Here is a 25441-nt window from a genome sequence, read left to right on the forward strand (position 1 = left end):
TACAAGATAATGTGAGGCCAGCAAGAAAGGAGATATAGAATCTCCCTGGCATGTTCCCAACATTAATTGCCTTTTCAGTCAGAGAGGGCATCTTTTGTTAAAAGCAAATTTGGTCACTGAATGCCCTTGCACAGCATTGCTCTGTGAAAGAAAACAAGCCTTTCAAGGAATGGGACAAATTAAACACAACATTATGATCAGGAGAGTAACCAAATAGTTACCATTTTCAAGCACTTGCCGACACATTATATACAATATTTTATTATTTCCACAATAACCCAGTAGAGGAAAGGATTACTAGCCCTCTCATGATGGTGATTAAAGGAAACAAGAAAACAGCCTCCTAGGCACAGGCTGGGATCACAATTGGGTTCAGGTCATTGGGGACAAACAGGTTAAATGTGACAGTTCCCCTCTCCATGCACAGAAACATTGCTGGGGGGATACCCATGAGACACCCAGGATCTGAAACAAAGGAGGTACACTGCAGGGAATGTAGCTGGTTGGTGACCACGGAGATGAAGTTTCCTGAGCTACTCACCGGAGGCAAGAATGACAGCCTGGGAGGGTCCCTTTGCTCATCACTGGCTAGCCTATTACTATTTACTGTGAAGCCAAGTCACTGAGCAAGATGGTTCACATTTCCCTGGCCAGGACCCAAGTCCCCAGGCAAGATCTGGGAGAGAACTCGAGGATGGGGAGGCACCTCCCCAAACAGGAGTTAATGGGCACAACCTAGATACTGCCTAGGGCATAAACAGTCCTCAGCAAATTCAAACATCATCATCTTTTTGTTGTTGTTGTTGTTGTTATCATTAATCTACAATTACATGAAGAACATAATGTTTACTAGGCTCCCCCCTTCACCAAGTCCCCCCCACCACATACCCCTTCACAGTCACTGTCCGTCAGCGTAGTAAGACATCATCATCTTTTTATACCCTGTTTTTCTACCTCCAAATGCAAGGACTGCTAATGGAAGGAGAGAGGAGCAAGAATGAGTGTTTCTCTCCTTGGCTTCTGGAGATCACATCTCTCCTGTGTCACCAGAAAGACACCAGGGACATTCGGTCCAGGATCTGTCACCAACTCAGGAGTGCCTTAGTTTCCTCTTCTGTAATTAGCTTGTAATTATATACAGTATCTTTCAGTCCCCTCTGGCTTGCGTTCTCTGATCTTGCCTACTGGGGGTAGCCAGGGGAGCTAGGGAGACCTCATCCCAGGAGCTCTTCAAAATAGGAACAGTCACACTTTGTAGGTTTAAGCAACAGGATTCCTTCCTATACCAAGCTGCTGTGTTTTTGACATCCTCTAGGCTGAAGTCAGGAAAACGAAAGCTTCCCAGTCACAAACATAGGCCTCCCCTGACATCCATATAAATTAGGTCCTCTTCCAAGATGGTGTTTCCTATGACCTTACAATTCACAGAGGGTTCTCTGGGCCTGGAGCCTCTGCATCGCCTGGGAGCTTGTCTGAAGTGCAGATTCCCAGGCTCCTCCAAAACTTGCTGAATCACACCTTGCATTTTAACAAGCTCCCCAGGTGATGTGTACACACATCAAAGTTCAAGAAGTACTATCTTGAAACACTGTGACTCCTTTCCTTCATAGATCTCACAACAACTTGTAATTCTAATGATATATTTGTACGTGTATTTTAAGTGGCTGCTTTAAAGACTGAGCCATAAGATCCACAGGATGTCTTCTAATGACTAACACAGTGCCTGGCACATACCTGCTGTCCATTCAACATGTGTTGAACGTAGGATTCTCTGGAATTTCCCTGACTTTCAGTGGCCTCTGGGATGGCTCCCCTGCTTCTGCTGTTCTAGCATTCTCTCTGTCCCTGGATACTTTCCTAGGCAGCCAACGAATTCGAGGCTCTTGGCACCACCTTTAAACATAGATCTTTTTCTTTGCACATTTGCACATCACACTCATCAATGATGATGCTTGGCAGTAAATTAGGTGTTCATTAAATTTTGAAATGCTGTTTGATGTCTCACAGAGGCAATACGGAGGCAAATTCAGTGATGTCAGGTTTTCCTATGAACTGCGTGCATAATTAAGAGACCAGAAATGTACGGCATCGTGAGTTAGGCTAAAAGCTTTCAACTAAAACAATAAAACTGTAGAATATTAGAGTAAAGATGCAAGGACCTTCCAAGCCAAGTTCCCTACTTTTCCCCTGAAAAGCTGCAGCCCAGAAGTTCTTCCTTCCACCATCCCCAGAGCAGAGCTCCGCCAGGGTTCTGCTTCAGGAGACTTTGGCCATTACCATCCCCTCAGGTTGGAGAAGAGAGTCATTCATCAGAAAATGAGTCTTCAGGGAAGGCAGGGACAGAGCTTCTATGGAAATGGTAGAATAAAAGAAGAACTCCAGATGGTTCTAGGTGTTTGTACAGAGCACTTAAGAAGATAAGATGTGGGCATCTGCTAACTGCTGGCTGTGGTAAAGGCTAGGAAATTGTTCTCATCCGTGTAAACTCTCACACCTCCCTAGGTCTTTACTAATATTTCAACCCAATGCACTACAGGAGACCCCAACCTGGACAGGTCAAAAGGTGAATGAGACATGTTATTCCTTGCTGGCAGGATGCCTGAGGGGTGTTGCCGTGGCTGAGATGGGGAGAAGGGGAAGGGAGACTAGGTGGTGGGGGGGTTAGTCTCTGAGGAACTTGTGAGGCTTGAAGAACTGTGCCATCAGCTCCTGTGGCCTACTTGCTCAGACCGTCTCAACAAGACCCCCCAACCCCTCCAAGCCCCCAGCCTTGGTGTCCCCCCTTGAGAACACAGTCTGCTTCTAACAACCTTTTACTTATTTGTGTAAATATTTATATATATCTATGTTTATTATAGAATAAATAATATAAACTATAATGTGAGTATATAAATATATATGTGTGTTTATTTAGGTTAAATATTTATAAATGTTTGAATATCATATTCAAATATAAACTTGTAATAAGTCCCGCAGGCAAAGATCCCCGCTAATTACTTACATGCTTGGCATGTAAACATTCATTTAGTTCAGACTTTCCGACCACAAGAGAGAGAGAAACGCACCTTCCCAAGTATGTTTACAACATACTTTCACAGTCTGATGAATCAAACGTGGAAAAAAAACCCACATGTCTTTATTAACATTACACTTGATTGTTCTTACATGGACCAAAGACAGGGGAGGGATAACACACGAGGAGGCAGAGAAAAAGACGCTGGGCCGGTAGCTCAGAGCTGCAGATTCTGGTCCCTGAGCTGCCCTGATCTTTCCTTCTTACTCTCAGCTCCTGTTTCTTCACCTGGGAAATGTGGGTGGTGATCCTCCAGTTGCATTTCTGAGAAGCAGGTCGTCAAGCAAATGGATGAGAAAACCTGCTGTAAACTAAGTCAGGGAGTCAACTTGGTAAAGTTTAAGACTCAGACGGAATATGAATTTTGAATTGCACATCAAAATGGAAAAGAAAAAGATTGTTTCCATTGGAAGTCATCCTCACACCGCTTTTTCCCTTTCTTCTCTTCCAGGACTCCATTCCCAACCCGCCGGGCAAATTTCCCCTTAAAGGAGGTAAGACCTTGGAATTCGGAGCAAATGTGTTGTGAGTCATCCATGTCACGCCATAGTTGCTTAACAGCCAGAAACCTCAGGGCCCAACAGAAGAATGGGTTGAGGCAGAGGTGGGGGCTGCTCAGGGCCGAGCTGGTGCGTCTTGAGCCATCTGAACAGCCTGTGATCCACTCTCAACTCTCCTGTTAATGAGAATTCTACCCCCACATAAGCTGTCTTATGGACAAAGGCAGGCAGAGCGGTGTTGTGTTAAGAGCTTGAAATGTGCAGTCAGGCAAATGTGGGTATGAATCTTAGCTCTACATCCCACCTGGGAGCCTCAGTTCCTCATCTATAAAATGGGAATAATGATATTGGCCTCATGAAGGTTTCAGAGGAGCCAGTCAGACTGCATCTGTTGGTTGCTTGGCATGGCAACCAGCACATAGCCATCATTAAATAATTGGTAGTAGTCAAAATGCATGATGAAGCCAAGGGCTTGTGCAAACAGACCTTCTTACCCCCCATTTCCTACCACTGAAGTCATGAATTAATGCATTGTCTCTCCCAGTCCCAGAGGGTGGATGTCCCAAGTTAAGTTAACATTGAAGATGAAAGTTTGAGATCATCTGGTGAATGTGTTCATTGCCCAGAGGAGGAAAAGAAAGACACAGGGAAATGTCATGTCCACTGTCACATGGAGCCGAACCTAGAATCCAGTTGCCCTCATCTCTGATCCAATGTTCTTTCCACCTAAGAACATTAACCTTACATACCCTGTAACCTTCAGAACTTAAGATAGCAAGCACAACTAGATAACCAAAGAGCTCAGAAAAAAAGTAAAAGAGAAGGGGTGGGTCATCATAGACACCCAGGAAGAGACAGCAGGGCATCCCAGGGACCAGAGGACACAAGTATCCGGACACAGCCCTCACCCCAACAGCATCACGCTTGGTGCTTCCTTCAGGATCCCCTTGGCCACGCCTTTCCTGCCCTCTGTCACCTACAGACTTAGAAAGTAAGAGCAAAAGGCCCCAAACAGACAAGGATTCTGGATCTTTCAAGGCGGACTAATAACTACAGCTTTGGCAATAATACCTTAACCTTGGCTGGAATTACTTAGCATGTGAGCTCATTTCCCATAATACCTCTGTAAACAGTCAATGTTAATGTAAAGAGGAGCATGGTATAACCTTTCTATAAAGGGCCAGATAGTAAACAGTCAGGCTTTGCAGGTCATGAGGTCTCCTGTTGCCACTCAACTTTGCTGTTGTAGTGCAGAAGCAGCCATAGACGGTGCAAACGAGCGGGCATGGCTGTGGGTCTCTCAGACATTATTTGCAGAATGAGGCTGGGGACAGAGTTTGTGTATCCCTGTCATGAAGAAGGACAGGCTTTGAAGTCAGAACATGTAACACATGTTCTCATGCAGCCTTGCAAAAAACCAAACACACGGAGCAAATGTCATTTTCCCTTCCCCATGTTTCCCCATTCCACCACTACATCCACCCAGATTTTCCAAGTAAGACCAGAAGTTTTCATTTTTTGAGAGGGGGAGATGACCGTCCACAGGAACACGATCTCAATGACCAGGACGGTGGTGATTAGGCAAAGTGATCTCTGACGTTCTGGATTCTAGTTTGTGTGTCTATAGAGCTCCTCCATTGTCAGTCACCAAGCACAGGGGCTCCAACTAGTGGCTGTGTCCCTATAACAGATTTTCAACCATCCAGAGCAGCATAGAAAAAAGGACAAGGTGGCCCCTGTTTTCCATAGCTGATTACTTATTTTTATTGAAGTATCACTGATATACCATCTTATGTTGGTATCAGATGTACAACACAGTGGTTGAACAGTGACCCACATTGTTAAATCCTCACCCCCTCTGGTGTGATTACTATCTATCAACATAGAAAGAAGTTACAGCATCACTGACTATATTCTCCAGGCTGTAGTACCATCCCCATGACCAGCTTATATGATGATTGGGAATTATTGTGCCCCTTTATCCCCTTCCCACCCCCACCCTCTCAATCCCTCCCCCTTGGTAACCACTAGTCCCTTCTCAGTGTCTATGAGTCTACTGCTGTTTTGTTCCTTCTGTTTCACTTTGTTCTTATACTCCACAAATAAGTGAACTCATATAATTTATCTACCACTACCCGCATAGCCAGCTATTTTTAATGCACTCCTTTCCTCTAACAATACGCCCTTTCCTAAAAAAGAAAAAGTCCGTTCTTTAATAACGTGAGATCGGGAGTTAAGTTGGTTTGCATTCAGTCTGAGTTATTTTGTTTGAGTTGCCCCAATAGGCAAAAAATCAAAAACTGCCCACTCTATATGGGTCACTGAACTTTCATCTTGTGGTAAAGCTATTTGGCCCATGAAATCCAAAATTGTGGTAGCCATGGACCAGATCACTCATCCAACCCCTTCTTATCTTGGCCATCACTGTGAACACCAGAACATAAACTAATCCAAGACAGCCCCAGTTTACAATCCAATGATTCTGCAAACAGGTTTTAAAATGCTAATAATAATACCCACTAGGGCTATGAAACTCCTGTTAAAGACCTTCCCAGACCTCCCTGGGGTCGATCTTAGCCTCAATCCCATGGTGAGCAATGTGGGAATTAAAGCATTCCCATCATTGTAGAGGAGAAGCTAAGGCCTAAGCAATCAAGGTGACTGCCTAAGGTCATCCAAGGAGATGATGGCAGAGCAAGGATGAGAATCCATGACTCCTCTCTGTCCCCCTGGGTGATGGGCTTCGGACATGAAGTGTTAGTGACCTGCCATATGTGGTCCCTGGCTCTCTCCTACTTTTAATGCAAGTCTACATGTTTCTTGACTTGGCAAACGGCAGGCACCGTCGTAGGGTGAAGTGGAAAGAATATTACCTTGGAGCAAGACCTGGGCTCCAGAACTGCCCTTTACCCCAGCAGGCTGTTTCTCTGGGCAAGTCTTACCCCCTCTCTGAGCTTCATCTGTAACAGAACAGCCATTTTTACTAAATGACCTGGAAGTGTCCTTCCACGTTGATACTTTATGATACTCTAATTCTCTTATTCAACTATAAATACAGAAGAAAAGAGCCTCTAACAATAATCTTGAGGAAATCTATAGCCACCGCTTCCTTCCCCAAGCCCCCCTTCACCTGGCACAAGCAGCAAATTGGTCCTTTTGAGAAGCCATTGCAAGACATTCGGACACATGGGAATCATCTCCCAGAAACTCCTAGAAGGAAGCTCCAGGGGCCAAGGTGGTTTGTCACTGGGGCAGACCAAGGAGGGAGCCAGGTGCTTTCCAGAAAGCCCTCTGCCACCAGCTGATGGAAACCGTCCATCACCAGCAGGAAGCCAGCCACAGCCCAGAGCCAGGGGAGCAGGGCCATGTACCCGCATTAAAGCAGCTCAACACAGGAGGGTCCTTAGCTGCAGGGGACCTGCAGACCAGCAAGCCTTTTTTGTAATGAAAGGAGTTCTGAGCCCCCAGTACAAGCTTCCTGTTCCCTCCCAGGGGACAGGTCAAAGCAGACGGCCACCTCACGCTCCCTCCATTGAGCTTAGGGCTCGGTGGGCCATTTGGGAGTTCAGCCGGGACTGTGGGCCGGGAGGAGCCTGGGGAGTAGCACCTTTCACCATGCCCTTCTCCTCTCATCTAGAAAATGGAGTTAATAAGGACTCCAGCACAGAGCCACCACAAGGGTCAAATGGGACAGCAAGTACTGCCCCTGCCAGCCACCAGGCTGAGCCCGTGCCCTTCGGACACAGGCTTCACTCTGTTCTTCCACCCCATTCCATCCCACATGCAGCAAGGAACCAAGGAGGGATCTGGGGAGAGCAAGGCTTGGGCATCTTCTCCTCACTTCTCGATCCAATTTTCTGTTTCCACCACATTTTGAGTCTCATGTATGCTTTAGTTATGTGGCCTTATTTGCCCGAAACACAGGGTACAGACCCCTTCGCCTTGACTTCCCGATTTCAAATAGCAACCCGCCTTGGTGGACGGCAAAGTTGACAGCAGGATTTTAGGCTACGTCAGGAGGCTGGCAGGACAGTCACTCCACCATGGAGGATGCTGCAAATTGGGGGTTGACCTCTCTGTTCCTGGAAGGCTTCTGCAGCTCCAGCCACTGGGGATTTCTTGAGGGACAGGTCTCCTCACTGGGGTTCAGCCCTCTGCCACATGTACTAATGCCCTCTCCCTCCTACCTGTTCTTATGTCCATCTTTCCCCATTTTCACCCCCTGCACACACACTTTCTTTCACAAACTGCAGAGATTCAAATTCTGCTGCTTGTATTTTGTGTATTTTGCAGACTGATCTTGATCACCTTGGTCTCGGCCCCAGGCCTTCCCAACATCCCAGCAACCAAATAACAGTCCTTCCCTGCACTGGAAGGATTCTGTAGACAAGTTTTAAATCCGTTTTCCCTTTATTCCCTCACTACATATGTATGAGGATCTGGCAGAAGGGAAATAATGAACATAGACGGGGCATTCACCATGTGCCAAACCCTGGGCTGAGTGCATCCTCACAACAAGCCTCAAGGATAACTATCGTTCCTATTGTACAGGGATGGAAATGGAGCACAGAGAGGTTTATTGACTTGCCTAAGATTGCACAGGAGCGGGGCAAGACCTCAAAATCTGAGCTGACCACTTTGGAGCCCTTTTGCTTAACCAGGATGGTATCGCCAGATGCTTAGTAAAACATGGCTGGGCTCCCGTTTGGTGCTCCTACCGCCTCTCCAGGCTAGGAACCCTTCCAGAGCTCTCTGGTGCTCCTCAGCACCTGCTCTTGCAGCTGCTTGTTTTGCTGCTGAGGCGTGCTCTCTGTTTATCGAGACCTGGGACAGAGAGAGCCCCTAGGGCAAGCACCCTCACAGGTCTGCATTGAAGGCAGAGTGGTGGGGAGCATGAACAGCCCACGGCAGATCTAAAGGCCAAATTAAGCCGTAGCTTTGCAGCTAAGGAGCCATGATCCTGGCTGACTCCTCGCCTCCCGACAGCCTCCGCTTAGAAGATGTATGTCTTCCCTGTGAATGTCATGTGGCCTCTAACATCCAGAGATTCCTGGAAGCCCTGAGGAAGTTGTGGAAGGACCACATGTGGGTTCTGATAATGCTCTCAGCGCATTCCCTGTCCCCGCCTGAATTCAGTCTCCAGCTGAAGGCGAGGCACAAAAGGCAGAGAACTGGGCTGTACTTGGGAATACCTACATTCCAGCCCTGGGACTTGAAGCAGCTCGCTTTCCCTCCCAGCGAGCAGCGTTTCCTGTTTTCTGAAATATCAGGAGTGACGGGGGCAAGCCAGATGACCTGACCCTAGCATGAATTCTGCTTTGTGTTGAACATTTCAGGAGTCAGACAAATACCTTGGCATTCTCTGACCATTTTATTGCTCTAACAGTTTACAAGTTTACATGGCTTGGCGACTATCCTCTTCTCTACTCCCCTTGCTAAGAAGAAAATATAGGCATGAGAAGAGGTCAAGGTTGGCTTTCTAACTGTCCCTAGTGAACCTACCCACAGAGAAACAATAAAAAACTGCCCATAGAAAGTAATGAAAGTAAACCGCAGAGGCTGGCTCCTATCCAATGCCCAGCAGTCCCTGGTATCACATGGCTGTGCTCCAGATGGCCACAGCCCCGCCAGAACACTTCACTGGCAGCAGAAGGAGCAGGGGCCTCCTCCCCTAAAAAGACCACAAACAGCAGGCAGAGACCTCGTTTCTGCCAGATGAACCCATCTAGACCTAGATTGCCCAGTTCACCAGCTGTGCTGAGATTTTTTCTCCCCCACAGCAAGAGGGGATACTTCCACTCAGGGGATCAGTTGCTTTTCAGATAGATAGTCACAGGCCTCAGAGAACCTATTTGCTTCTCCATTTACTTTAATCACACTTAAAACCCACTCTTACACACTTTTTCTTAAGGCAGGGCTAACAGGGATCAGGACACTCTCTATAAGAAATAAACTAGAAAATGGGTCCTTCGGAAAAAAAAGTGTAACAGGGCCCTGGGGAGGCCATCCAGAGAACTACAGCAATCCCTGCCTAATCCCCACCTCCCTGCCACTAAGAGGAGAGAGGAGGGAGACCTACAGGGGAGGAAAGGAGAGGGTGGGGTGGGGAAGGTGGGGGGAGGTGGGGGGAGACGGGACAAGAGAGGAAAGGGCAAAACATTCAGATCGCTGAGGAACATGTTACAATTTATGCTTGCATTCAGCCCATACAAATCACTCCCTAAATGCAGAGAATACTTTGGGGAAGGAGAAAGGAAAGGAAAAAAATAGAAATTGGGGAGAGAAGGAGGGAGAGAGGGAAGCAGGGAGGGACATCAGGCCCATTCCTTGAACCCACTCCATCGTATATTTCATTCAAGGTCTCTGGACACCACTTCAGTGTCTACAAGCCAAGCAGAGCAAGCCCTTGCCTAGGGAATGGGAAGCAGCCATGCCACACTTCAGGTGGTGGACTCGGGCTCCCTGTCACGCATTACCTTCCTGAATTCTCCCACCAGCTCTTCAAAGGAGGTTATTATTATCCTCACTTTAGGGAGAATTCAAAGGTGCTGAGTGACTTGTGCAAAGTCACACAACTCAGTAAGCAGCAGAGGTAGAATCTGAGCCCAAGCCTGTTTAATCCAAAACCGTATTTTCTAAGTATGCTGCATCTGGAATGGCTGGGTGGTGCATTAAAAAAAGTTACTTAAAATATCAGCAGATTTTGCCATATGACTCCAGACTCACCTTGCCTTTTAAATTACAGACTTTAAAGGTGCTTCTTAAATACCCCCAATAAAATCAATTCAACCTGCATCTACATTAAGTGAATTCCAAAGAAATAACCATAGGGTCAGATAGGTGTATCTTAAATATTGCAACAGGTCACGGTTGAAAAGACCCTACATTCCTAAGGAATCTACAAGGGATTCAAATGAATTCCAGCTTGATCTCAATTTGTATTTGCTGATCACTTTCCATGGGTTTACCACTGAGCATGCAGGGATGGCTATTCCCCAAATGCTGTTTGTAAATCCAGGGTCACCTGGTTGTCCTTGGCTAAACAAGTAACCCATCCTGGAGTTTTTCCATCGCTAGTTGGCCTGGTGGCATCAAAGGATTCATTAAGTTGAAGCCAGTGGAAATGTCCTTAGGTTAAGGATTCACTTTGATTCCCAGTTTTAGTGATAAAGGAGAGCCTTTAGATGTCACTGTCAGGACTCTGCTGGCTATTCCACCAGAGGGATGGGATTAAGAAGACAGGGCATGGTAGGCACAGGGTCATTAGGATAATTCCTCTCCTTGGAAGGATTAAAATGTTTTCAACAGATGGAAGGAGGATTCTACACACTTTCCTGGAAGCATCAGCTGTCCTCAAACACTCATATACATAACTGAGAAACTCCAGTCCCTCAGATAATGCCATACATACATAACAGCTTTGTTATAATGAGCATTTCATCAGCCAAATCACTCTGCTAAGTGTCACTGCTAAGCCGGCCACTATAACAACTAGGAAAAGAGGAGCAGCGGGGAGAAGGACTACCATTTCCTGGTGTCTCCTTCCCAGGAGCCACACAGGACACTTGACACCCATAATCTTATTGCATCTTTGCAACAATCATACATTTAGATTGATTGTTACCATCCCCACTTTACAGATGTGGTAACTGAGGTCAGTAAGGGAAAATGACAGGTCTGAAGCTAAAAGCCTTAACTAGAACCCAGGTGTTCATTTTACATGCACTGTGTCTGCCTTGTCCTGTTATCAACCTGGAAGATGCCTGGCACTCAGACCACATACCATCTGGCCTGGACGGTCAGTATGGTTTGTTTGCCACCCTGGGCACTGTTACATCTTAATGGAAGCCCGATTGCTTCTGACTAATGACGTGGCAGGGCTCAGCACATGAGCCTGGAGTCATCCGCTGGCACTCTTCTGCAAGAGGGAGCCCACAGGGCTCAATGGTGCTTGTTTTCCCACCCCTCTAGATGTCTTGCCAGTTTTCGGTCCAGTGCCTCTGGTGGTTGCAAACCCACTCTTCCCTACATTTAACCCTCTCTGCTCCACGGGAAGACTACCAGACAGGGGACAGAGCCCTGGATGGGGAATCAGGAGCCCTGTGCTCTGAACTCAGCAATGCCACTAATGCCTACAGGGTCTTGGGCCAGACCCTCAGTCCCTCTAGGTTCAGTTTCCCCACTCATAAAACTAGGGTCCTGGTTAACTTGGCATCTCATGGCCCTTTCAGGTCTAACATTTTAGATCTCAAGGCGGGGTCCAGTCTTCAGGTGGCCATTATCCTTTCAGCCTCCTTACCCAACTTCTCTAACTCTCTCTTCTGTGTAACTGGCCAGGAGGGTTTCATTGACACACACATACTTCTCCCTAGGCTCCCAAACAAAGCCAAGAAAGTTCCATGATCCTTCTAGAGGAGGCCAAAACTAGGGAAAACAGCATACAAATCTTGCCCATCTGAAGGTCTAGGTCCACAGAAGAATGCACAGAGTACTCGAGTGTCCAAAAGATCGAATGCCCCACAGAAATGAGTCCTGGACTCTGGTTGGCCTCTGTCACTAACACATGGGGTGACCTAGGACAAGTCTGCTATGTGGGTAATGTATGTGTGGGAGGGGGCACATGTGTTATATGGTTACCAAGCCTGGACCAGGTGACCTCTCAGGGAACATCCATTCCTACGAACCATGCAAATCCTTACAGAATCTGGCTGTTCATAACTTTGATTGTCCCCAGACCTAAAATATTGTTCCATCGCTGCAAGTGTCTGGAAATCTGATTGTGTGAAGATGGTCTAGCTGGGGTAGAGCCATATGCCAAAAAGACAGAAAGCCAGGGCTGGGACTGATCCCCCCACCCTGCTACCCCCTGCCCACAGCAGGCTTGGCAGAGAACAGCTGAGTCTATACAGAGGGCTAGGAAAAGCTAGAAGGGCCCTTCTAGATCATTAGATACACACTGCTCTTCATCCAGTTAGGGGCAGTGGAGCCCAGAGAGGGAGAATTCCTTGATTCTAACTCCCAGGCATAGGCTCAGCCATGCCTTACGGACAAGTTTCCTTCACCCCACCCAGGTGTGTTCAGTTCTTTAACCCAAACCCCGCCTAACATCACCAGCAGCTGGGAAGTGAATGAAACAGGTGTGTTTGGTACCCAGGCTTCTGGCTTTCAGAAGTCCTGGGACCCTACAGGATTCCAGCCACATGTATTACCACCTGTTATTAGGTCATTCCTTCCATCTCCATGACTAAAAAATGAGTCATATTTGGACTTAGGAGGATAGCCCATGAAATGGTCCTCCAGCTTTTGACAAGAGCCTCATGACCCTCAAAGCAGGCTGCATCTTTGAACTGGGCTAACTGGTCAAATATTTGAGCCACCAGCCCCGGGAAGCTCTTCCCACTGCCTCATCTGAGAAGTGGGGATGAGAGCAGAGGTAGCCACTAGCTGATGTGTGTGATCACCTTAAACTTCTTCTCGGAGCCTTGGTGCCTGGGCCCCGCAGGGCAGGCTGTGCTGTCCCTCCTGCCATGAGTGTGACCCTCCTCTGGGCTCCTGTTCAGGTTCAGCGGCCATTCCATCAGCAGCCCCTCCGCCATCCTGTTCCCTGAGCCAGCTCTAGCAATGTCATTCTTACAGGGGGTTGCCCATGTTTTTCCTTTGGCTTGAAACCATCTAAAAGAGCCTCTCAGAAAACCTAAAGTACACCACACCATCTGACTTCAGGAAATGCAAATGCTTCAAAATAAAGTTTTTTCCACCCTTGGGTTTCTCAGAATTACAACTGAGGTCAAGACGTCAAACATGAGGAGACCAAAGGGGAAAGACAAAAAGAATGTGCTTGTATGTGAGGCCAGTGCAGGCTTGTCCACCTACAGCCACCTGTTCACAGAGCTCACCTGAGAGGTGCCAGGGGCAGTGGTGTGCTGGGAGGGGGCTCCGGCCAATGAGCACAGTCTGCTCTGGGCCTGATGTGCTGGCCTCAGCCCAGGGCATGATTCTTACCCTCCTGTTTAATCTAACCTAACCTGCAGAGCTGCTGCAAGAAGGAGGCTAGGGATCATTCCAGCAGGGAGTGGAAAGACAAGCCAAGCATCCCCACTCCTCACTTGGGCCATAAGAACTTACCTGACACCCACAGAGGGAAGTAAGGGACACAGACGAGATGACTCAGTTCAGCAAACATTTACAGAGCCCCTCCTGGGCTGGGCCGAGGGGATATATATACCCAGTAGTCTCTGCCCTGAGGGTTCCCAGTCTAATGGAGGGAGCCAATAGGTAAACAGAGAAAAGAAAGGAGATGGCTATGCTTTACCCAAGGAATGAATTACCTGGTGAAGGCGGGATTCCAGGTGAAATGGCAAATCAAGATGTTATTGGTGTGTGGGGAGGGGGAAGGGACGTACCACAAGCCCCCCAAACTCCAGTAGAGGGTCAGCAATCCACTCAGGCCCTCGAGTCCCACGGCCTAGGTTTGAATCTCCACCTCACCACTGACTAGCTGTGTGAATGGGAAGTCATTGAATCTTTTAAAGCCTGGTTTCCTGATGTACAAAACCAAAATCATGGTAGTATTTTTTCATGGGGTGTTTGTGAGAAGTATGTGAAGGAAGGCAGGTAATGCGTTTAGCAGAGTGCCTAGGAAACAGCCACCCCGCAGTATGTACTAGCTGTTACTACCATGACTGGCACTGGCACTGCTACGGCCGCTACTATTGTTGTTGGGACAGAGAGTGCGAGGCAAAGAGGGAAGGGGAGAGGGGGGACTGCAGAGCTCAGCAGAGTCAGATCGCAGGGGAACATGCATGCCAAGTGGCGGAACTTAGCTGTGATCCCACAGGCACAATGGGGTCAGAAAGGGATTGCAAGCAGAGAAGAGACGCAGCCAGACGTGCCTCTCTGTGCAGTCTTCTGACCTGATGTTCTGTGCCCGGAAAGGGGAGGCTGGGCCCGGGGGCTCTCTAACAGCACTCATAGCACATTAGAGCAGAAGCAGCCCCCAACTCCTGGTGCTCATTCTACAGCCCCCCAGAAGGCTGACACAGACAGGACAAGAACGCCGGCTGAAGGAGGAGTGACAGATGGGATCAAAGAATGGCAGTTGCCCCCCCCCCAACCTCCTCACCAAAGACACCTTTGGACCAGAGGCTCCTGGTGGTTGGAAGGCAGATAAGGATGAAAACAGCCCCGGCCTTCACAGGGGGTGCTGGAGCAGTGAGCTTGTTACGACAGCAGAGGGACCTCTTCACTTAACTTTCAACCACTCCAGGGCCCCTATGGAGCTGTGAGGAAAGCTAGGAGAGATTTTCTCCAGCCTGGGCAGAGAGGGCAATGGGGAAGATTGTGAGCCCCATAGATACCACTCAGAGATTAAGTGAGCAAACACAGCAGGGTGTAGCCGCTTCGACTGAATAGGGCCACGGCTGCGTGGTCTCTGATGGGTGGATTGAATGGTTATCTACGGTGACATCAGCTCAGATGTCAACGTCAGGTCATAGATCTCCCAGTTTTAAAGCCCAAAGCAGAGAAGGAATTTGCCTGAATAAATTGAATTCATGAGTCATTGCAGGAAATGTATAACTTGGTTCTTTGCATACCAAATAGTTACTATAATAAGAAGCTAAACCACCATCACCAGTGAATATATAAATATTATTTTTATTTCTTAAACATCAGAATGATATAAACATTTGTCTTTCTTCCCTACCCAGGAAACTGCAGATAGCAGACTCTCTGCTTAGACTTCTTTAATCCAAGTCCTTTTTAAATTGAGCATAAGGACATATTTATGTCCACTGTCTAGCAAAATGGACTCAAGGAGGAAACCTGGCCTCTGGGATCATACAGACATGGGGATGAATCTCAGCGTTAGCACCATCTTGCTTGACCGTGTATCATTGACCATGCCTAGGTGTCAGGATCAACCTTGCAGAGTTATCCTAATAATTAGATTAGCTGGAATATGTAAAAGTATACAGACCAGTTATCTGATCCACTCTCAAATGAAGGATGGCAATAATTGCTATGAGTATTATTAATATGATTACCATTCCCTGGTTGAGTGTCAGAGGACAAAGTACTTAACCTGCCTGGTCCCCAGGTTTTCTTCTGTCTGTCAAGAGGACTTAATAATACCTCTGTCATAGAGATGCAACAAAGATTAAATGAGGTGAACTATGTACAATGACAAGAATGTACCTGGTACAGGTGGGAACTCAGATGATATTTGTTTCCTTCCCCAGTCTTTTGTAAAAGCCCAAGTGGAAGCAATCAATATATTAAAAACCCTAAGGTACTCAATTGCAAAATGAGAAATGAATAGGTTTTCCTTTTGTCCCCCAAACGGAAGCACAATAGGAATTTTCTCCATCAAAAGGACATGGAAAATGATCTGGCGTCCCCAGTTCCCAGAGCAGAGAAAGACATTTAATGAGTGATCTCCTTATTTGTAGGAAATTGCTCAGAGGACATGCTATGTATCCTGGAAAGGGCTCCATCCAAGAAGTCATGGGCCTACCTCCAAGGTCAGTAACTGGATCCAGGAACCCTAACCATGTGAGGGCCACTTCTGTGGCCTTTCTGAAGCGTCTAAGCCAGTAGAAGTTTATGGTGGGATGTGACCTGCTGATGTGTTCTGTTTAGCCCACATGGTACTTTTTATAGTTGGAATTGAAAGGCCTTAGGGTGAAAGGGGGAGATTGTTACTCTCTAAAAAGACAAGGTTCTTCTTTCCTTGCCCCATAAGGCACTCCTTCGTGATGTCTACCTGGCCTCTGATGGCATTTGTGTCCCACCCCCATCACCCATCTCTATTCAGACACCTACAGGTTATGGGCCAAGTGTACAGTACTTTTCTTCATGCAAGGGAAGCAGGGTCTTCATCACTGCCTCTACCAAGTTGTTCACAAGGGAACCACAAAACTGCTTTGTACCCAGATTGACAGCTTAATGAACATCTTGGCACAGGGCCATATTGCAGCATGCTTCAGGTCAGAGGCCCCTTACAAATGAAGTTGTGAGACGCATTTATACTGGGAGAGATGAGAAAATGGAGAAGATAGCTAAGACACTCTGAATAGCCATTCTACCCATTTTAAAAATTCAATTTTACAGTTAGATTCGTTCTCATTCTTCAGTGCAATTGCAATGAGGTTTAAAGGGAACAGATGGAGGCAATTAAAACTGACACACCAGCTTCCCAGGTCTGAAAGCCACCATAGCCAATCACTTTAGGACACAGAAAGATGTGGCTTTCACTATAAATGTGTCGGTATAGAGGGTCTGCTTTCCTATAAATCCCAGCTGGGAGGAGCCCCTTAATGTACACTTGAGGTGTCTACACGATTATATTTGTCTGCCCTTTTTGAAAGAGAGGAAGACATTCAAAAATTCAGACAATGAATTATTAAGAGATGCATCTGATGGTAAAAGCTAGACTGAAATTCTTCTGGACACCTTGACGCCTAAACTGGTTACTAATTGAACAAAATTGAATGCCTTATCTCTGATACTTTGGACAATGTCTACCAAAGAGTGGTCTCCCATTAACTGAATGTTCATTGATCAATTGAATAAATAACATGATAGTCTAGAACTTGTGGAGAATATAGTCCAGGAACTTATAGCCTGAAAAGGGAAAGATAATAATTATAATAATAACAGAATGACACAATATAATCATTCAAAGGAAAACAATTCCGTAGAAGGTGGTGGTCCAATGCCATGTGACCCTTCAGCTTTCAGCATTAGAAAAAAGGAAGAGGGGTGGTTTTGTACCTCTGCCTGAAATAGCAAACAGCATGTAGAAGGAGTAACAGGGAAGATATTCCATATGGCTGGAACAGCAGGCAACAGTACAGAAAACATGGGTCTTGAACGGGGACACTTGAAAAAAGACTTCAAATTTTCCAACCTGCATCTGAAATGTGCTCAATAATCCTGTTTTTTTTTTTTGTCATTCTCTTTGCAGTGTCAAAGCATATAAACAAAAGCAAGTTGTCTTGGAATAAAGATGGCATTGTCCATGGAGTCAGATATCAGGATGGGAATCTGGTCATCCAGTTCCCAGGTTGGTACTTCATCGTTTGCCAACTGCAATTTCATGTGAAATGTCCGGAACATTCTGTTGACCTGAAGTTGGAGCTTCTCATCAACAAAGATGTCAAAAAGCAGACATTGGTGACAGTGTGTGAGTCTGGAGTGCAAACCCAAAACATATATCAGAATCTCTCTCAATTTTTGCTGGAGCACCTCCAGGTCAACACCACCATATCGGTCAAGGTGGATAAATTCCAGTATGTGGATACAAACACCTTTCCTCTTGAGAATGTGTTGTCCATCTTCTTATACAGTAGTTCAGACTGAACCATTTCTCCTGATTTTTAGGAAAAAAGCAACTCTCTACTATGCAGTACTTCATCCAACTTAATACTTGGGCAAAAAGAAACCTTTAGAACAAGACTAAAACCACCAAGGGTATTAATAGTATGTTTCTCCTTCTGTCTCTTGGGAAGATGAGAGTTTTGAACAAAATGTCTTTCAGACAGAAGGCAGGGAAGCAATGTGATATGTGGACAGAACCCCATATGGGTATCAGAAGGGATGGATTTACACCCCAGCCCAACAAGTCACTCACTATATGACCTGGAGCCATTCCTTTTCCCTCCATGGAATTCAGGATCCACAACTGACAAATGAAGTGGCTGGATTTGAATTTCTCCAAAGTCTCCTCCGTCTCAGAAGCCCAGGCTCTCTCATCACAGACCTATGAACTAAGATTCCAGACAGCGTTCTGGAAGCCCCCAACCAAAAGAAAGATCCCCACACCAGCAGCAAACCAATGGTACTGGCGATATTGGGCTGCATGTCACCTCAGCAGAATTTGAGGACAAGGTTCAGGGTACCTTGCCAAATGGTGTGAATTGTAGGACCTAAAATGTGTAAAAGAAAGGACTACCCAACTGAGCATCCTGAATCTAAGGGGCCTTCTGGGTATTTGGAAGATCATCTGACCAGGCTCGACTCCATTCAAGTTAAGATTGGCAATAATTCAATGACACCTTTTGTTTCCCGGTATGAAAGTGTTGTGCAGTCAACAAACACTTGATCAGCAAGCAGTGGTCAAGGTGACATGGTCTTCTGGTCAAGGAATAGCTGCTGCCCTCTTCCACACAATCTCTTTCCATTCCCTCCTCAAACACCTCTCAGGACACCATTTCTATGGAGAGCTTTTAAGGCCCCACAAAGTTACTGATAGACAATGATGGTCCTGAAAATGGTGAGGATGTCTGAGCAATGGTAATCTCCTCTTCTGATTTGGATAGCCACATTTCTCCAGCCAAGCCCGCCTACCTTTACATCTGTCCATCATCCACGCAGGAATACCTTACTGTGTGAAAAAAGGGCCATTTGACTTGTAACCCCTGAGTTTTTGCTTCAGAAGGAAAAGGGACCCTTAACTGCTCTGCAAAAGAATGGAGAAAATTTGCATTTTTCTCAAAAAGAAGGAGAGAAAAAAGGGGGTAGGCATTCAGGAAAGTTTGTCAGAGAAAAACTAGCAAAGCTTTTAAAGAGGCAAAAATAACCAGCTGTGGTAGCACAGATGAAGGGACTTGGGAGAACAAGTGGCTAAGGGAAAAATGGAAGTCATTTGCTGAACAGTGTCAATGTCAACCTCTTCCTAGGTCCCCTCAGAAATATTCAGTAAAGTCTACATTTCTCTTTAATGCTCTCTGTGAGTAGATTCTTTGGGAGGAGAGGGCATTCTAAGAGCTGTGGAATTCAGCAAGCCAAGTGGTATGTGGTAAAAGGAGAGACAGGTTTACAGGATCCAAAGCTACAGAATAAGGGGGCATCTGGTATCAGTTAAACCTTAATTCTGAAGGACAAGTGAATCTTGCTGAAACCAACTCACTCCATCTTGAAAAGGTATCTGTGACCTAAGCATGTGTAAACTAAGCAAATTTTCTACCATCTTATATTCTAACTTGAGAAAGATTCCATTTTCATTTTTCACCCACCATCCTCTGAGCAGAGGTGCCTGGCTTTTATACTGTGACTGCTTCCTAATCTCAATCTCTGAAAGCAACAGCTTTCAGACAAGGGGGCCCAGCATTTAAAGGAATCCTGTAGCAAGATGAAAAAGTAAAATAGAATAATCATTAATAAGTCAATTGATTATATGTAGGGAATGGACAACCTAGGAAGTTTAAAGTGTAATTCTGCTATTCCCTGGAGGTTAACCTGGGAATGTTATGAGCAGATGACACCATCTATGCAAGTAAAACAAAAATTTTTCTAACTTGGAAACCCAGCTACTCAAAACATATGGCTTTTCAGGAAAAATCCAACTGGAGCTTACAGACTCCGCCCTCCTCTCTCTCTCTCTCTCTCTCTCTCTCTCTCTCTCTCTCTCTCACACACACACACACACACACACAGAGTATACTTGTAGAACTTGTAAAGGAGGGTGGAGAGGGGGGAAGAGGGGGTTGATGAACAAGTCAGTGTAGACTAAATTTGTTCCTGCCTTTGCAAAAATTCATAGGATTTTCATTCTCCATAGCCAGTAAATTTTCCTCCACCCAGTCTCTCCATCACCCACTGATGCCTCCGGTAACACCCTTATCCAATTCCTTCTCAGGATCCTCCAGTCACATAAAAGTGGCTCAGAGAAAGCCCCCCAGGAGGGTTGTTATGAACAGGCTCTAAAAGAGGAAGTACTGAGGGAAACTGGGCAGAACATAGCAAAGGGGAGCCTTCCAGAACCCCTGGCATACACTGATTATTCTGGAACTGGGAGACAAAGCCCTTACGAGGATAAAGAAGTCAGTCGATGTCATCTCTGGAAAGATCCCAAGACATCAGCTAAGCCCATGTTTGAATAGAAGCCCAAGATGGGGCAGAGACTTGTCAAGTCCTTACATGTGGGTTGTAGCCCAGCTGGGATTTGAGCCCAGGTTCCTGACTCCTAACTCCATTATTTCCCCCCAGGTTTTATTGGTCTCCCTCTGTAGCCTTTCTGTAATTCCTCAGGTCACATCTTTCCAGCCCCACATTGGAACAGTCCCTAGAGCTCAGGGATTTCCCCTGTTCTTCCTTGCTCCCACCCAAATCCCTTCAGGATCATCATTCTAATGGGAGACACAGATGGTCTGTAGATTCAGCACATGGTCAAATCACAGAAAAAGGTTACAGTCCCATGACCTAAAAGTCCTAGCTCTCAGAAACTGCAGAAATATATGGAAGCCCAACTTTTTTTCCAATAAAAAAAATTAAAAGCTTGATGTTTAATTTGAAGTTACGCACATATGTGTGTATAATTATGTCTTATGCATGTATAATTATGTAAGTGTATGGGTGAATGTGCATGTGTGTACATGTGTGTGCGTATATGTATATTATATGAGTTCACATTATATATACACATATGTATACATGTTTGTGTGTGTACACTTTCCCTTAGTAATTGTTTTACAAATCATCTACTTAAACTGGGGTCAGGAGGAACTCTGATTCTTGCTGCTCTGAGCATTGCAAAATTTATATATGCTTGTATTTATTTTTAATTATGAAAAGAACTGAAAATAATGCTGCTCCTATGCCCCACTAGCTTATTTAATAACTATTATATTTGGTTATATTTGCTTCTGCTTCTTTTGGAAAATAAAATAATGCAGGTAGAGCTGAAGTCTCAGTCCTCCGTCCATTTCCCTACACCCTCCCTAGAGATAACCACTGCCCGGAAGTTTGCATGTCCCCTTCTCTCATATAATTTTATACTTGTTTTCCCATAAGGAAATATAATACAATTTTGTATGGCTCTAAAAATTTCAATAAATGATATCATACTTTATATAACATTCTGTGACTTCAAATTTTTCATGTAACATTTAAATTTTGAGATTTAATCCAGACTGATACATGTCTAGCTCGTTTATTTGACTGCTATGTACTATTTCATCATTCGAATATGCCGGAGTTTGTCCATTAACCTAAGAATGAAGTTAGTTTGCCTCTCAATCTTACTTCAATAAGCACATCATTCTGTACAGTTCCCACCCCTTGTTGCCATTTTTCTATACAGTGAAAATACTCCTTAAAAACTATAAATAGCACCCTAAAGCTACTGAGTCAGCCTTGGCTAGTGAGGTTAGACCCCTCTGTGGTCACGGCTCACGAGCTGGAGCTTCAGAATCTAAACGGCTCTTCCCTCCCCTCTTTCCCAAGAACTTTCCTGCCCTGCACATCCATTCCACACTCACATCCTGAGAGCCAGTGTGATGCCAGGCCCCCATGCCAGCACAGGGCGTGCCAGGGCTCTGCCAGGCTGCTGCAGAATCAGCTCTAGGACCACATGCTCGGAGCACACCTTTCCAAAGCATTCTGGGGCTTCCCCAGATCCAGCTCTCTTTCTGCAGAATAAATGAAATGTACCAGAGCACAAGAAGGTCAAGCACAGCCCCAGAAGGAAATTTCTCCCCTAAGACCAAATGCCTAAGGGCCCTGGGGTCTATTCCAGACCTCCTTCTCTTTGAACTCTCCCCTGTCTTCCTGGGTGACACTCCTGGGTAAATTCTCATGGCTTTTAATGACATATTCTTGCCAATGACTGCATAATCTGTATCTCTGGCTTTGATTTCCACCTGAAATCCAGCCCCATATATTCAGTAACACTGGGCCCCACACAGCTCTCTCGGGGACCTTGCAGTGGAAGATTGGTGCTCAATGTCTAGTGCAGTGACTTTCATGTTTATTTTTTTACCATGACCCAGAGAAAGAAATGTTCTATTTTTTTAACATGCACACACACACACACACACCCGAGACAAAAGTTTCATTAAGTATTACTTAGCTTTACTATTTGTGACTAAGAAAACAATCTTGTTGGAACCACCTGAATTGCTTTTATGATGTTCTCATGAGTCACAACCCACAGTTTACAAAACATTGTTCTAGTAGGACTTTCCCTGCTCCAGAAATTGGAAAGCTCATTTCCGAAATACACTTGCCTTATTTTTTTGCAGCTTGAGAGCTAGCATGGTTTAGTCTGAGATGGACAAGATTTTGGAATGTTTGTCCACTAAGCCGGCAAGCCCAGCTGTGGAGGTGTTTGATTTTTCTGCAGCTGAATTTGCAGAGGTTCCAGTGTTCAGATACTAGATGAGTAGGTGTGGTGAGTCTGGGTGCAGGGAGAAGGGCATCCATTCTGCTGACATGGTCAGCTGCAGATTCGCGTTGGTTCTAGAACTGCCAGCAGTTGCGACTTCTGACTGTGGTGGTTTCCTGTTTGAAACAGAGGTGGTGCGGCTCTAGAGGGGGCAGCTTCCTGATTTCAAGAGTATTGAAGAGACAGCAGCTACCACGGCAGCACCATTGTTAGGCGTGGCATTAGAGGTTGCTCCAGAAAGTTCCACCTGGATTCCGTGTCCTCAGCCTCTTGACAATTCTGTAAGTCAGTTAATACCCTGTGATAAATAAATGCCTCCCTATACACAGCTAGAATGAAGTCTGTCCTCTGAAACAGATCTCTGATGGTTACCATCTCAACCTGGACAGAATTGGCCTCATAATAGTCACCCCAAACTTGCCGTGATTCTTATATTCTAAATCTCAAGGAGTAAGTCCCTTGTGACCCTTCTTTCTTATTTGCCATCCAACCAACATCTGTCCAACCCATCCAGGTCTCTATCCCAGCCACCACCACCATCTCCTTTCCACACTCATCACTGCCTAACTCACATCCTTGTCTGCTGTCTTACTCCTTATAAACCCATTCCAGACAGCAGTAACAATTCTCCACTACTCTTGAGATTGACAGTAATAAGGATCCTCTATCAGGCTCTTACACGTCATGCACTTTTCATGCACTCACTCATTTAATTCTCAAAACAGCCCGAGGAGATAAGCATTATATAATCCACCCACTGAAGACAATGACTCTGGGACTCCGAGACACTGAGTAGCGTGGCCAACATCACACAGCCAGTGCGTGGTAGAGCTGGGGTTCAAGCCCTGGCTCATCACCTTCCACACACTAACATCCCATGCTACAAATAATATGAATCCCACCTTCTTAAATTCTAAGCTCTCCAAACCAGCTTTCTCTCCATCTAGATCCTGCCTTTCTCTCTAGCTTTATGCCATCTCCACGTCCTTGTGCTCTATGCTCAAATCACATTGAATTTCCTGAAATTCCTCAACCCTCCCATGTTCAGCCTTGCTACCAGGGCTTTGCAGATGCTTTGCCTTTGGCCTGGCGTACTCATTTCACTCTCGTTTGCCTGGCTGACTCATGATGACATTCTGATCTCCTCAGAAAAATCTTGGTGACTTTTTTGGCCATACTTGATCCCCTGCTATCTTCTCCAACACTTGTCCCATCCGGAAAGGCACGACACTTGGCTGTTCACCCCTAGTTCTCTCTGTAGCTCCTCTCAAACTCTTGGATGTCAGGAACCCTATCAATCTTATTCAGCACGGGGTGTTCACAGCCCAGCACAACCCCTGGAACATAATAGACAGCCTTTTGATGACTATTTCTTAAATGAATAATCAAAGAAAATACCTTTAAATATAAGCCTCAATCTAGGGAGAAGATAATAAGCCACCCCCTTCCCCCAAAAACAGGGATAAATACAAACTATAAAATATGGAAATGTGAATTGAAAGCCACCATTTTTCTTAGAAATGTTTTTTAGCACTCAGGAGACTAAGAATGCTGATGAGAGAAAGGAGAAATTTTCAGTAAACAGAATCTACTTGTTCCGTCTGAGAATCTAGAACGGAAAAAGACAAATCTTCACTGAGTTTATTGAACCCCTTTTATGAGCTAGTTGTAGTATATTCACTATATAATCCATCTTCCTTCCTACTCCTATGTGATAGCTATATTCTATTCTAATAATTTTTAAAGTGGGTATACCCACCACAGAGAGTTTAAATCAAATTTTAGTATACCTTGGAATCAACTGAAAGACTGTTTAATGCCCGCCCAATGCCCAGCCCACATCCCAGACCAATTAAATTAGAATCTCTGGGGTTAGAACCCAGGCATCAGGATCATTTTAAGTTCTCAAACTTGAAGCTGAATCTGAGAGGCAGTGGTTTAAATCCTTGCTATCTACATTGCGTCCTAGACCAACAACCCTGGCATAACCAGACAGCTTGTTAAAAATGCAGATTTGCACACCCCCACCCAGACCTACTGGGATAAAACCTGCATTTTAATAAGATCCACAAAAGATTCAGGGCACCTAACAGTTCTAGGAATGCTGATTTCAATGACCTCCCTGGTAAGTGGAGAAGATTGCTCTGAGTCCATTATGCTTCCCTGTTTTCCCCAAGCCAACTTTGGGAAATGAATTCTCCCTCCCCTTCTGCTGCTTATGCAAATGTAAGGGTCTAGACACTACCAAAAGCATCATTATGTCACCATGATGGCATTTTTTTGACATTATCATCATTGAGTTTTTAAAAATTGCCCCGGTCCGTTCTCTCCCTTGGGGATCTTGAGCAAGAGCTGGGGAAAGGTTCAGGCCAATATGTTGAAAGCGTGGGATACAGTCCTGAGTGGGGGATGTACTTTCCCTATTCCTCCCTTTCCCTGCCAAGGAAAGAGAGAAAACAAGTCTATGGGCAGCAGATAGGAAAGGACAATTTTGAAACCTGGGTTTGAATCCCAGCTCAGGTAATGATTAACATTAGGATCTTGATGACTCACAGATATTCTCTAAACTTAAATTTCCTCAGTGGTAAAAGGAGAAGCATAATCCTTCCCAAAGCTGTGGGAAAAAGAAAACATACAGTAAGCTTGACAAGGGTACAAAATGTGAGGTTTTGTATTATATTCAGTTTACACAAAGGAACAGAA

General features: G+C 45.5%; 1 protein-coding gene across 1 annotated transcript in view; it reads left to right on the forward strand.

Annotated features, from left to right (window-relative positions):
* TNFSF8 (TNF superfamily member 8) overlaps positions 1-25441 on the forward strand; it is a 53903-nt gene that overhangs the window by 6516 nt on the left and 21946 nt on the right. Inside the window, exons 2-4 of the mRNA XM_037027275.2 lie at positions 3525-3567; positions 16023-16094; positions 17540-23019. Of these exons, the coding sequence (XP_036883170.1) occupies positions 3525-3567; positions 16023-16094; positions 17540-17934 (510 nt within the window). The 3' untranslated portion in view covers positions 17935-23019. The remainder of the gene's footprint in view (positions 1-3524; positions 3568-16022; positions 16095-17539; positions 23020-25441) is intronic.

This window comes from Manis javanica, chromosome 2, assembly GCF_040802235.1.
Source record: "Manis javanica isolate MJ-LG chromosome 2, MJ_LKY, whole genome shotgun sequence".
NCBI classification, from domain to species: domain Eukaryota; kingdom Metazoa; phylum Chordata; class Mammalia; order Pholidota; family Manidae; genus Manis; species Manis javanica.